The sequence below is a fragment of the Haliaeetus leucocephalus genome, unplaced genomic scaffold (assembly GCF_000737465.1).
Source record: "Haliaeetus leucocephalus isolate CR32 unplaced genomic scaffold, Haliaeetus_leucocephalus-4.0 Scaffold517, whole genome shotgun sequence".
Lineage (NCBI taxonomy): Eukaryota > Metazoa > Chordata > Aves > Accipitriformes > Accipitridae > Haliaeetus > Haliaeetus leucocephalus.
The window spans coordinates 5,571,800-5,586,042 of NW_010972953.1; the positions used below are offsets into that span (position 1 = coordinate 5,571,800).

At 52.7% G+C, this 14,243-nt stretch overlaps 1 protein-coding gene across 1 annotated transcript in view; it reads left to right on the plus strand.

The window, feature by feature from the left end:
* Positions 1-14,243, plus strand: part of PTPRU (protein tyrosine phosphatase, receptor type, U) — a 57,094-nt gene that overhangs the window by 29,557 nt on the left and 13,294 nt on the right. The window contains exons 16-25 of the mRNA XM_010576235.1: positions 451-523; positions 1,551-1,627; positions 3,321-3,357; positions 3,701-3,798; positions 3,894-4,010; positions 4,700-4,854; positions 6,347-6,482; positions 6,579-6,728; positions 6,881-7,054; positions 9,179-9,319. Coding sequence (XP_010574537.1) covers positions 451-523; positions 1,551-1,627; positions 3,321-3,357; positions 3,701-3,798; positions 3,894-4,010; positions 4,700-4,854; positions 6,347-6,482; positions 6,579-6,728; positions 6,881-7,054; positions 9,179-9,319 — 1,158 coding nt within the window. The remainder of the gene's footprint in view (positions 1-450; positions 524-1,550; positions 1,628-3,320; positions 3,358-3,700; positions 3,799-3,893; positions 4,011-4,699; positions 4,855-6,346; positions 6,483-6,578; positions 6,729-6,880; positions 7,055-9,178; positions 9,320-14,243) is intronic.

Genomic DNA, 14,243 nt, shown 5'->3' on the forward strand with positions numbered 1-14,243 from the left:
CTATAATCATTAGTGCTCCTTGAAAAGCTGCTGTATGTTCTTGGAACTAGTCATTTGAAAGCACTCAGATATTATGGGAGGGGAGAAAACATGTAATTTCCTTCCACTTTCCTCCTCTTACGCCAATCTATGAATGTTACTGTTATTACACACAAACCTATTCTGTGCTGGGGAGAGAAAGGGACTAGGGAGTTTTAGAAAAAAAACCCCACAACCAACCCTGGAAAAAAACCAGGCAGTCTATAATTTGCTGGAAAATGGGGCATTTTGTGGATGAAACAGAAGTGTGTAGCTGGCAGAGCGTGCTATGGAGATGGAGCTGGGGCTGCAAGACCCAGGTGTTGGGGTGGAGGGACCAACCTGCCTGCCCTGCTCCCTAGTGAGGTTGTGGGGCTGGGGGGGACCCCACAGACCTGCCCTCGGGTCGTGATGGCCATCCTTCCCTTACAGAGTTTCTTTGAAGGCTGGGATGCTTCGAAGAAGAAAGACAAGACCAAAGGGAGACAGGATCACGTGTCAACATGTAAGTGCCTTTAGCAAAGGCTTAGACACCCAGAACAGCTTGAAAAACCTTCTAAAGGGCTTTGGGGGCTTTTTTTGGTAGGTGTGCGGTCCATGGCAAGGAATAAACTGATGGGGTTTGGTTGGTCAAGGGCAGAAGAAAGGCCCTTGCTCAGTGTGGGGGTCCCATCCTGAGAGCTCCTGTTGGACATCAGACACCAGAACTGGTGCTGGAGAGTGCTGGAGGAGCTGGATAACTCTTGAGGATGGGGCATCTTGGGGTGATAACATCACCATGATATTCAGGGTGGTGCTGGAAGGCCCCGGATAACCTGGAGTGTGTTTTCTTGAATGGACCTATGAGAAAATGCAGCCCTTCCCTAGGGAGCTTCTCATGTGGACATGCAGGATGAGACAAAGGGGTTAAATAATGAGTTTTTAGGACAGAAGATTGGGGAAGGGCTTGACCCCACCAGAGACAGGATGCTCCTCACCAGCTCCCTCCAGTCAGCGTGGCATGGCCACCTTGCTCCCTGCTGCATCTCCTCTGACGTTCCTGCAGGGATGGAGACACCAAGCCTGGTGCTTCAGGAGCTCTGGTGCTCTCCGCCTTCCACGTCCTTTGTGCGCAGCTTCATCCCTTCTACTCCAGCATTATCTGGGGCCCCAGGTGGACACCAAAGGTTGGACAGAGCTTTCCACTCACCTCTCTGGGCTCTGGCCATCCTGGTGCCCTTCCAGGGTGGGCAGCAGGGTGCTGGAGGGTAGGTGCCCTCTGTCTTTGGCAGGACTGGGTACAGTTCAGGGGGATGCCATGCTGAAAGCTGCTCGCCTGCATCCCTGCTGGTCTAAACCACCATCTTTGGAAAGACCTCCACCAGCTTATATTTATTGCTCCTGAATATGTCCCACCTGCCTGCATTTTGCAGATTCCCAGTGCAAAATGATTGCAAAGGGTGCCTGGGAGCCCTGGGACCTGTTGGGTGATGCACCATCCCCGTGCTTACCCACCCCAGGCCCTGATAGTCCCTTCTCCACTTGCTCTCCAGATGACCGTCACCGAGTGAAGCTGCACCCGCTGCTGGGTGATCCCAACTCAGATTACATCAACGCCAACTACATCGATGTAAGTGGGGACGGTGCCTGTCTCCGTGGGGGGTCTGGGCTGGAACAGGAGCATCCTGTGGACTGTCAGGGTCTGTCCAGCAGCGCTTGGAGGAGCTTAGACAGCCCAGGATGGGCTGATCCGTGCATCCCTGAGACACGCCATGAAGAGCCTGCCTGATTTATTTATGCTCATCAGCAATTTCTGCTTGCTGTGTCTCTCCCTTCTCTGCTCCGCTCTGTCCTTCTTTTCTCATTCCCTCTCTCCTCCCCTTTTCCATCCTTTCTTCTCCCCTTGCCTGCTCTCGTGGCCATGGATCTCCCTCCTCCCTGAGTAGAGCATGCAGAGGTTGAGGGGGCCAAGGGACCAGCTGGAGGCTCACACTGGGATACCCCCTGATACTGGCAGTGCATGTGGGTCTGGGCAGAGCTCAGCCCTGGTGTCCTCGGAGAGTGATGTCCCCCAGGAGTGATGGTTCCCCTGATTACCTCCAGCGATGCCGAGAGCAGGGGAGGTGCAGGAAGGCTCTGTTGGGTACAGGGCTCGAGCATCTCCTGGAAGCAGCAGCAAATCCCACTCTTCCCTCCTGCCCAGAGGACATCGCCTGTCAACGGTGGCCTGATGACACCGTGATGGGTTCCCTGTGCCTGAGCAGCATCCACATGCCTGTCCCCTGTCCCCATGTGTCTTTTCTCCCCTGTGGCTCTCCATGACCCTCTCTGGGGCTGGTGCTCTAACCTGTCTCTTGAGCTGTGCCTCACTAATGTCTCTGTCTCTGATCTTTTTCTCTCAAACCTGTGTCCCAACGGGATCATTAAGATTCGGATTAACCGAGAAGTAAGTAGATGGTTCCTCTCTCCTCCCTTCTCTCTGCTCCCATCTTGTCCCAGGCATCGTACTGGGCAGCGTGGCATTAAATAGTGTTTGGGAGAGGCAGGCTGGGAAAATGTGTGGATAAACTTGGATACGGTCCAGGGAAGGGGAAAGTGAGGTCTCCGTGGCACGTCCTCCCCAGGGTGATGGGGACCAGGGCCCGTGTGCTTGGAGGAGGGGTTTAATTCAACCCACAAAAATCCCCCGTGAAAGGACCTATGGTGGATGGAGAAGCTGCCATCACCTCCATGCATGTGACGTGGTTGAACTCTGCTGGACCCATGGCTAAGGGGTGGGACACTGGGTCCCTGGTCCCTTTGGCAGTGGCCTCGCTGGGACATGCTCTTTGGGCTGGCACGTCCCTGTTAAGAGTTGGGAATGGCCCTAGTAAGGTGCTGGGATGAAGGAAGGGAGCAGGGCCATCACCCACATCATGTGGCTGCTGTGGGATGGGATATCATTAAAAGCACTCTCGCAGCAGGGTTTCCATGCTCGACAGCGATGCTGGTGGTGGCAGCTGGAGCTGGGGTCGAGCTGTTGGACCCCAGGATGCCTGTGGGGTGCTGCTGGGGATTTTGATGCAGAACAGGCATAAGCGTTGGGGGTTACATGAGCTTTCTGTGGGATGTGGGACATGCACCCCCCCAGGACAGGGTGCACTGGGTGCAGGGTGGCTCCTGAACCTCCTCCTGCAGCAGTGGGTAGCACCACACCGGTGACCAGGACCTGGCCCAGTGGACCTGGACAGTTGCCACCACTTGGGTGACTGGGAAATGTTTTACGGGGCTGTGCCCCAATGTGTCCCCCTCACTTGGGACTGACATCTCTGCTTCCTTTGCAGGGCTACCACAGGTCCAACCACTTCATAGCCACACAAGGTGAGTCGCCTCCTTTCCCTGCCCTCTCGGCCAGTGGCTCAGCAGCTCCAGATTTAGTAGCCAGGTTTCATCCCCGGTAGGATTTATCCTTGCGTGGGCAAGAAGGGGAGGGAATTGGGCCAATCTGGGGACAAATGAGGTGGTAGCAATGTGGATCAGCTCCCACCCCTCCTGCTGCCCCATGGCACCGCACGTTCCTGGGGGAAAAGGGTGCTTAAAATGCTGTGGGGGTGTTAGTGCCACAGAGGTAGGAAGGGAAACGCAGTGGCATCGCGGTGCTGCCATGGCTCGGTTCCACTGGTGCTGTCCGTCCATCCTCAGTGGCCTTTCCTCCATCCCGCAGGGCCCAAGCAGGAGATGGTGTATGACTTCTGGCGCATGGTGTGGCAGGAGCACTGTTCCAGCATCGTGATGATAACCAAACTGGTGGAGGTGGGCCGGGTAAGGACCCCATCCCGTCCCTCTTCCTCTGTGCTCTGGCTCTGCCAGAAGCCTCCTCCGCAGAGCCAAAACCCCATCCCATCCTCTCCTTCCAGGTGAAATGCTCCAAATACTGGCCAGATGACTCCGAGATGTATGGGGACATCAAGATCACCCTGGTGAAGTCGGAGACGTTGGCAGAGTATGCTGTCCGCACCTTCGCTCTCGAGAGGGTATGGTCCTGCTCTTGCCAGCTGCGACCTCCCCGACCCTGCCCTCACAGGGAGAGAACCGACCACCTTGGGCATCTCTAACCATCACTAGATTGGCATTTATCAATAGCCTATTTATTTACCCCAACATGGGGCTTTCACCTCCAGTTGAGGTGCAACTTCTGAATCCTGGGGATGCTGGTAGCTTCTTCCTTTGCCTTTTCCCCAGCTCTGTGCCCTCCGCTGGGGCGAGCGGCTCAGCCCTGCTTTGGTTTCGGCAGTGAGCGAGTATTTAATTTCCGTGCAAGCACCGTGTAATTGCGACAGAGGTGAAGGATGCTTTTTCTCCTCCGGGCTGAAGCGCAGGTTATGTGGCCATTACTCTCCAGCATGGTACCTGGGGATGGAGCCGGTGCGATTTACCCCTTAATCTACAGGAATGTGAAATTACTGTTTAGTTATAGGGCAGGTAGCAAAGATGCTCATGACCCATGGCTGCTGCTGCCACGTTCTCTTCCTCCTCGGCTGGTTTTTCACCCTCTTGCAGCTGTGGAGGAGGGAGCTGTGGGGCTGTCGAAGCGGCCAACTGCTGTGTGGTCCATCTGGCTGGATGCTGAGCTGGCAAAAATCATGGATCCCAATAAAATTAGGTATTTGGGTGGCTTTGCCCTCCCCATGCAGCCTCGCTCCATCTTGCTCTTCCCTTGCAGCGGGGCTACTCAGCCCGTCATGAGGTGAAGCAGTTCCATTTCACGTCGTGGCCCGAGCACGGCGTCCCCTACCACGCCACAGGGCTGCTGGCCTTCATCCGCAGGGTGAAGGCATCCACACCGCCCGATGCTGGCCCCATCGTCATCCACTGCAGGTACATGTGTGGCTGTGGGGCAGAGCCGGCTGTGGGGGGAGCATCCCCCTCCGGGATGGGGTTTGGGGGGTATGGATGGCCCCGGGAGGCAGCACGCTGTGTCTTAGGCGGGTGCTCAGCCTCTGGCTCTGAATGATGCTAAAAGCTCCGAATGATGCTAAAATACTCAGCGTATAAATTGGGTTTGTAACGAGGAATGGCTGAGGCGGGGAAGGCACTGGGGCTGATGGCGTGGGGTTGAATGTCTCTCTACGATGGCATCCAGCTGTACAATGTCACCACTGAGCTGGTGGCAGCAGGGATGGGGGGGCTGCAGGTGGTCCAGGGGGACAGGAGGGAGCAACACATTTTGGGGGCTGCCCCAGCAGCCGTTATTGATGACACAGCTCTGTCCCTCTGGGCGAGGGTGGCATGGGGGGACGGGCAGCTCAACTGCTGCCAACGGCAATGTCACGATGTTGGGTCTGGCCCTAAGGGAGAGGGTTTGGGTGGGGGGCCCGAACAGGACAGCCCCATTCCCAGGGTACCCACAGTGCTGTCCCCACAGGGATGAGACTGGTGGCATATCTCAGCAGGAGTGGTGGCTTTCTGTCCCCTGAGCAGGCATCCCCACAGGATGGGTTAATGGCCCAGAGTGCTGGGCAAACAAGGAGGAGCTGATGAGTAGGAGGGATTTTTTTGTATTTGATTTCTTCCTGTCAATTGCCTCATCAGTATTCATTCACTGGCAACAGTGAGTGTGATTAGTACCCGTAGCCTGTAATCACTGATAATGACGGCGAGTGATTCATCAGCCCCAGAAATTAGTATTTCACTGGAAAAGACTTTGTAGGAAAGGAGCAGGGGGAAGCGGTTCTGTTCCCGACGTGTCGCGGAGGGGTCGCAGCATCAGTAGATCTTTGGCTGTGAGTCCAACCATGCCAGGATTTGGGATATCACCGCTGCTGGGGCGTCTGGTTCCAGGCATCCTGCTGGGCTGAGCCTTGACCCAAGGGTCTCCCCTGGGGGAACTCAGACCCACTCTGTGTCAGGGGTACCTCCCTGCGCTCTCAGGGCTTGGTGCTGAGCATCCTTCTCTGCCCTTTTGGGATGGGATCCCAGAGGACTGTCTGCACTCAGATGGTTTAGCTGCCCGTTTTGTTGCAAAAAGCATGTGTTTTGCTATCTTAAAGTAAAAATGAACCTTAGAGATGGGTGCCCACCCTCCCACCTGCAGCCTGACCATCACACAGCCCCCAGGCTGCTGCAGTGGTGTGTTTGGGTGGGTGGTAGGGTGGGTGGTTTAAGGCAAAACTGGGCTGTGGTTATTGAGGTGTGCAAGGTCCTGGCAGCCCTGCCTGGACCCCGGCTGCCCCCACATTCACGGGCAGGGACCGTATGTCAAGCCCTCACCCACACAGCCCTTGCTCTGTGCCTGCTGGCGTCTCGGGCTGCATGTGGATGCTGTGCAGACTGGGAATGTGTTTGCTGTGTTTTCTTCCTCCATCCCCAGTGCGGGCACGGGGAGAACTGGCTGCTACATCGTCCTGGACGTTATGTTGGACATGGCTGAGTGCGAGGGCGTTGTGGACATCTACAACTGTGTGAAGACCCTGTGCTCGCGGAGGATCAACATGATACAAACGGAGGTGAGTGGGCATTGGGGACAGCTGGGGACACGTGGGGCTGCTGTCGCCAGCAGGTTGCAGAGGCTCAGCCCTTTCCCCTTTCCTCCCCCCCGAAAGGAGCAGTACGTCTTCATCCATGACGCCATCCTGGAAGCCTGCCTGTGTGGGGAGACCAGCATCCCTGCCAGTGAGTTCAAGCCCACCTACAAGGAGATGGTGAGGATAGAGCCGCAGAGCAACTCCTCGCAGCTGCGGGAGGAGTTCCAGGTGAGTGGCCCCAAAACCTCTGCGTCCCCTCCCTGCAACACCCCATTGCTCCTCACCCTCCTGGGGACCAGCAGGCTCTGACGAGCAGTAGCCAGGGGTTTTGGCGCCGGTGTAGGCAGGAAAGGAGCTAAAGGGAGCACGTGTACTTGCAGACCCTGAACTCCGTGACTCCCCACCTGGACGTGGAGGAGTGCAGCATCGCCCTCCTGCCCCGCAACCGGGAGAGGAACCGCAGCATGGACGTCCTGCCGCCCGACCGATGCCTTCCCTTCCTCATCTCCGTGGACGGAGACAGCAACAACTACATCAACGCGGCCTTAACTGATGTGAGCGTGCTGCGGGGAGGGAGGGGGCCGGTTCAGGTTGTCTCGGGCAGCTTTTAAAGGCAAAACCTCGCTCCGTTTGAATTTATGGCCTCATTTTGCACAAGGGCATGAACGCACGTGGCAGTTGTGTGTGGGGGGAGGAAGGGCTGGCACCAGCGTAGCAGGGTCTTTCACCCCTTCTTTTGTGTAGCCGCATCTTGCTTGTCTTGAAAGAGCTTTTTGCCTGCTCTTGCAAGCTGCACACAAAGGATCTTCCTTTATTTCCTAGCAAAATGGAGCACAGGAGGGAGAGGAAGCTCTGGGAAGGGTTGGTTGGTAGCATTGAGCCCCTGCTGTGCATCCTCCTGCCCATCCTTCTGGTGGAATTCAGGGGGCTCTGAACTGCTCCCAGAGCTGCCGTGCATCCCCCCAGTGCAGTCAGAAAGGACACCCATAACAGCAAAGCTATTTCTTACCTGCTAATGACCGTAAAGCAGAGCAGAGAGGAATGCACAGGCTCCAAGCCCGCACCGAGTGATTGGGTCATTTATCACCAAAACCACTTTCTTCTACCTGAAACGAGCTAGGGTGCTTTGCACGGGCAGTGCTGAGCCCTGCTGCACCCCAGGCACCTTCCCCGAACCCTCCTGGTCACAGCTGAGCACTGGCAGCAGGCTGAGCCCTGCATTTTTCACCCCACGGGTGATTTATCACAGCGCATCTTTGTGCAGATCTCATCTCCCTGATACCTGCTCTCACAGCAAAAAGCAGTCTGTAAAGTGGAGGTGCCTGCTGGTGGCTGGAGAGCAGCACCCATTGGGCTGCAGGCTTTGGCTACTGTGGGATGGGAGCTTTGTTTTCAGCTTGTTTGGTGTTTGCATATCCATTTAATTTTTATACATCACTGAGCCTCCCTTAATCTCTGCTACAGGGTCAGAGAATAAAATTTTTTTTATAGATAGAAAAAGCCCTTTGGATGAAATTCTCGCTGAAGGGATAAAACCCATTTCCCTATTTGGGGAAAAAAAAAAAAAGTCTCATTTTCTTTAAGTGCCAAAGTGGTTTGCTCAGTTCAGTCTGTCCATCTGTCAGATTAGATTGGTCTGTGCTGCCCATCACCGGCGCTGAGCTCTGTGCTGGTGCTGGCAGCAGGCTGGCAGAGCCGCGCTCTGCTCTGTGCCGGCTGCCGTCATTTACACCGGTGCCAAAGGATTGTGGGTGCCAAGGCAAGCCTGGTCAACACCTGATGAAATCTCCCTCACCTTGTTGCTGTCGTCGCCCTCCTCGAGGGCAGAAAGGTCTCACTGAGAGCTGGGGATCTCACTGCCACCCCATGGACAGGACAGGGGAAAGGTTCAATAAAAGCTTTGCCATGAGCTAAATGAGGAGGTTTTGCAGCAGCCAGAGGACTCCCCGTTAGTGGAGAGCTGTGCTAATTCGTGGGCAAAGAACATCTTCTGCTCTGTTCATGTATCTGAGGAGGCTTGAGCTAAAGTGTGTTGATTTAAAAGTCTGATTAATGCAGTGCCGAGCCCGGCCATGGGCTCCCCTTCCCTTGGCAAGCTGGCATCAGGATGACCAAGGGGACAAATCTTGTTTGAAGAGTGAATGAGAAGTACAACCAATTTTTTTCCCCCCTCCTTCTTGCAGTCTCTAGGGGCCTTTCATTTGGGTTTCCTTTCCTGCCCCTAAAGACCATTGAGCCCGATGCCTCTCTGCTGCTCTCAGTGCCCAGAGGTGTTGGGGTACTGTGGGGGTGATGCTGTGGGTGACGCTTTTGCTCAGGACTGGGGTGCAGAGCTGAGGGCTGGGACCATCTGGCAGGCACAGCTTCTGCTTGTTCTTGGCTCAAAGGTGACTGTTTTCCCCAGTTATTTTTGTGAAACACCCTTCCCTGCGAGAGCTGAGAGCAGAAAGCGGGTGCTTTCATCCCCACCAAGGGCAGGGATCACTGAGACCTGTTTTTATAGCATGTCCCCAGCACCAGTGCATGGAGGGACCGAGGCCGTGCCAGGGGCGCCAGCTCTGGATAAGATGGCTTTGGTGGCACTCACCTTCTGGTTGCTTTGGTTTTTCAGGGTGTGACAGCAGTGGCTTCAGCGCCGCCACCATGTCCTTAATGACGCTTGTCTTCCCTCTCTGCAGAGCTACACCAAGAGCGCTGCCTTCATCGTCACCCTGCACCCGCTGCAGAACACCACCACCGACTTCTGGCGGTTGGTGTACGACTACGGCTGCACCTCCATCGTCATGCTCAACCAGCTCAACCAGTCCAACTCTGCCTGGGTGAGTGCTGCCGCCCTGGGGACCACGCCGGCCCCGCAGTTGGCCTTGTCCTGCTCTGTCCCCACCGCCTTGGCAGCACTACGGCCTCTGCCGTGCTCACTTGGCTCCTTCTCCTCTGCGAGGGGAGACAGGACTGGCTGCAGCACCCAGGATTTATCCCCCGTAAGCACAGGACTGGCCAGCTGGAGCCAAAAATGCGTTCAGCAGCAAACCAGCCTGGCTTTGTTGCGTTGGTGTTGTGTTGGTGTTGCTTTACCGTACCATAATCTTTGTGGATGCCCCAGGGAGATACAAGGTTAATGACGAGTATAACCTTGTCATCATAAATAACTGAGTTTTATCCTCCTTTTACAAAGGGGAAACTGAGGCACGGGGCATTTCCTGCTTTCATCTTCCAAGGGCACTGGTGGCTTGTGAATGCTGCTTTATAAATCAGCCTGCTGCAAAGCAGCTGTCCCATGTGTTTTACGGTGTGATGGGATGTGCAGATCTGCCAAACTGGAGGGCAGGTGTCCCCTGTCACCTGGGGGAGAGGGGACAGAAGCTGGGGAGCAGGCAGCCATGCTCAGCCTTGCCTTGCTTTGCTCTCCCAGTGCACTGCTCCCCGGGGAGATGCCTGGAGTGCTCTTGCTGCCACCAGAGTGGGTGTAAAAGTCCGCTACATGTCTGTAATGTTAATTCAATGAGGAAACTTACTAGATTTTTACATAAAATTAGCATTATAGACTCTTAATGGATGTCTGGAGAAGACTTCATTAGCTGGCTTATTTCACAAGTTGAGATCAGATACTCGCTGTAAATGACCCGAAACGGCAGTTGTACCATTCATTGCAAGGATGCAGATGGATGCGGTACCGACTGGTGGGTAAATATGCTGGTATTTATTTATATGTATAAATATGCTGGACACGCACAGAACTATGGAGCGCGCCCGTGTGTCCCTCTGTGCTGAACTAATGCCACGTGCTCCAAAGGACCTTTGCATGGGGTGACATGAAGCAGACCCGGCGCATCGAGGGATGTCCTGGGATGGTCTCTTGCCTTGTGGAGGTTTGCTGGGAAAGGAGGCAGAGCTGGCCCCGAAGAGCTTCCCAGCTCGTATGCTCACTCAGAGGAGTGGCTCCTAGATCAGGCTCATGTTTAATGAAGTAATCTGCCCACGGGCATGCAGAAATGAGCAGGTTTGTGTGACTGGGGTTGTTGGAGAGGCCCCTTCCAGCACCAGCAGCTGAGACTGTTTTGACTATCTAGAGCTTGATGACGGTGATGAAAGGGTTGAGTGTTTATGGGTAAGAATTGGGGGAAAGGCCAATAAGGCAGATATCATAGTGGGAGTCTGTTATAGACCACCCAACCAGGATGAAGAGACAGATGAAATATTCCATAAGCAGCTAGGAGAAGTCTTATGATCGTTAGCCCTCGTTCTCATGGGGGACTTCACCTTACCAGATGTCTGCTGGAAATACAATACAGCAGAGAGGAAACAGTCAAAGAGGTTCCTGGAATGTGTGGAAGAGACCTTCCTGACACCATTGGTGAGTGAGCCAACTAGTGAAGGGGCCCAGCTGGACCTGTTGTTTGCGAACAGAGGACTTGTGGGTGATATGATGGTCGGAGGCCGTCTCGGGCATAGTGATCATGAAATGATAGAGTTTTTGATTCTTGGAGAATTAAGAAGGGGAGTCAGCGGAACTGCTACCTTGGACTTCTGGAGGGCAGACTTCGGCTTGTTTAGGAGACTGGTTGACAGAGTCCCAGGGCAAAGGAGTCCATAAAGGCTGGACATCAAGATGCAGGAGCAGGCCTTCCTTATGTGTCAAAAGACGAGCTGGTGGGGAGGAAAACCGGCCTGGCTGAACAGAGAGCTTTGGCTGGAACTCAAGGGAAAAAAAAAGAGAGATTATGATCTTTAGAAGAAGGAGCAGGCAACTCAGGAGGACTACAAAGATGTCGTGAGGTTATCGGGAGAAAATTAGAAGGGACAAAGCCCAGCTAGAACTTAATCTCACTACTGTGGTAAAAGACAATAAAAAGTGTTTCTGTAAATACATTAACAAAAAAAGGCGGGCTAAGGAGAATCTCCATCCTTCACTGGATACAGGGGGAAACATAGTGACCAAGGATGAGGAAAAGGCTGAGGTACTTAATGCCTTCTTTGCCTCAGTCTTTAATAGTAAGACCAGTTGTTCTCAGGGTACCCAGCCCCCTGAACTGGAAAACAGGGACAGGGAGCAGAATGAAGCCTCCATAATCCAAGGGGAATTGGTTAGTGACCTGCTACACCACTTAGACACACACACAGAGGTCTCTGGGGCCAGATGGGATCCACCCAAGGGTACCAAGGGAGCTGGCAGAAGAGCTCACCGATCCACTCTCCATCATTTATCAGCAGTCCTGGCTAAATGGGGAGGTCCCAGTTGACTGGAGGTTAGCAAATGTGACACCCACCTACAAGAAGGGTTGGAAGGAGGATCCGGGGAACTACAGGCTTCTCAGCCTGACCTCGGTGCCGGGGAAGGTTATGAAGCAGATCATGTTGAGTGCCATCACGTGGTGCATACAGGACAATCAGGTGATCAGGCCCAGTCAGCATGGGTTTGTGAAAGGCAGGTCCTGCTTGACCAACCTGATCTCCTTCTATGACAAGGTGACCTGCTTAGTGGATGAGGGAAAGGCTGTGGATATTGTCTACCTAGACTTTAGTAAAGTCCTTGACGTGGTTTCCTACAGTATTCTCCTGGAGAAACTGGCTGCTCATGGCTTGGACAGGCGAGCTCTTCGCTGGGTAAAAAACTGTCTGGATGGCCGAGCCCAAAGAGTGGTGGAGAATGGAGTTAAATCCAGTTGGCAGCCGGTCAAAAGTGGTGTTTCCCAGGGCTCAGTATTGGGGCCAGTTCTGTTTAATATCTTTATCAGTGAACTGAACAAGGGGATCGAGTGCACCCTCAGTCAGTTTGCAGATGACACCAAGTTGTGCAGGAGAGTTGATCTGCTTGGGGGTAGGAAGGCTCTACAGAGCTGGAGCGTGTCCAAAGAAGAGCAATGAAGCTGATGAAGGGTCTAGAGAACAAGTCCTGTCAGGAGCAGCTGAGGGAACTGGGGTTGTTCAGCCTGGACAAAAGGAGGCTGAGGGGAGACCTTATCACTCTCTACAACTACCTGAACGGAGGGTGTAGTGAGGTGGGGGTCGGTCTCTTTTCCCAAGTAACAAGCGATAGGACCAGAGGAAATGGCCTCAAGTTGCGCCAGGGGCGGTTTACATTGGATGTTAGGAAAAATTTCTCCACCGAAAGGGTTGTCAAGCATTGGAACAGGCTGCCCAGGGAAGCAGTTGAGTCACCATCCCTGGAGGTATTTCAAAGATGTGTGGATGTGGCACTTAGGGACATGGTTTAGTGGTGGACTTGGCAGTGTTAGGCTTACAGCTGGACTCGATCTTAAAGGTCTTTCCAACCTATTCAGATTCAATGATTCTGTGACAATCAGTGCAATAGCTGGACTGTGGCTGAGGGTCTTGCAGGGGAAGGGAAGGTCCATCTTACCATTGCTGTCTGCTATTTAAGAGATTTTTTTGATGGCACGCTCCTATCAGTAAACAATTTTTGAGCATATCCCCCCCCCAAATATGTGTACTTATTTATTTATAAATCATATGTATGTTCTCCTGTACTAATTAGGAACCCTGTAAGACATACACAAACAGTAGAAATTAAAAAAGTAGGTGATAAAGATGAACAATATTTGAAAACATTTTTTAAATTTTACTCTATTAATGGTACAACCCCCCTTTTTCTCTTGCTAAAAAAATACTATTAATAATAACAATATTTTATAGTGAGGGCTCTGTGATTGCCTACGCCTCATTAGTTTTGAAAATCTTGGTTTAGCACATTGTGATAAATCCATCCGAAGGGGTGGTTCTAAGTCCAGTTTATTCTGATACTTGGTTTTAATGACTCTCACTGCTGAAAAAAAATTCCTGACACAGATGTGTAGATGCAAATGGAAGAAGTGCATCGTTGGCTGCGTTTATTAAACCACAATACTTGTTTTTCAATCCACCCGCTGCTTAGGCAAAGGTTTTTCTTGGCTGTTAAATGTCCATCTTCCCTGGTGTCAGCCAGTTGTGCTCGCAAACTGACTGGAAGATGTTGCATTTTGGGGTTTTTAGCAAATGCTCTCTCCATAGCATGCGTTTCTTTCAAAAAGCAGTTACTTCCTCACTCGTCGTTCAAATGGCCCATTCACCTCGAAGGGGCAACTTAAGTGTGTTTATTTTTTGGACAATATCTGCTAGGTAGCATACTACTGACAGCAGCTGGTCATCAGCAAGTTTGCAATGCTTGTCTTTTTGTCAAATAAAACTCCTTTGAGTTCGACAGGTCTTTTAAGCCCTTTGCCATGAGATAAGCAGCAAATCTCCATGTGGTAGGAGAGATTTTCATGGTTGCTCCCCGTCTCATTCCAATGTATTGTAAAGAAGTCATTTGCTGTTGAGAATATACCATCTCTGAATGACAATATATAAATAAAATGAAAATAAATATTTCCTTCTAGCATCCTGATGGATTGTCTTGCACACCCCACTTTGGGGACCGCTGGCTTTGAAAACCGAAGTGAGGAATGATCTGGGTGTCCTCTGCTGAAGACTGTGTTACAAGCCCAGAAGTCTTCAACACCTGGTTCGGTACAAGTGACATCCCCCTCTCTGGATTAGCATTTTTAACGGTCATGACTTCATTGGGTATGTTTCCGTCTGTGAACCTTGCTCGAGCTACTGTTCCTACTTTGATCTGCTTCTCAGTGACTTTGTGCAGACCTGGAAAGCTCTCAGATGCTATTGAAGATCTCCAATTTCTGTAATCCAAGCCACTGATTCAGCAATACTGATTTTAAAGTCATCGGGACAGGTCATGAGATGAAA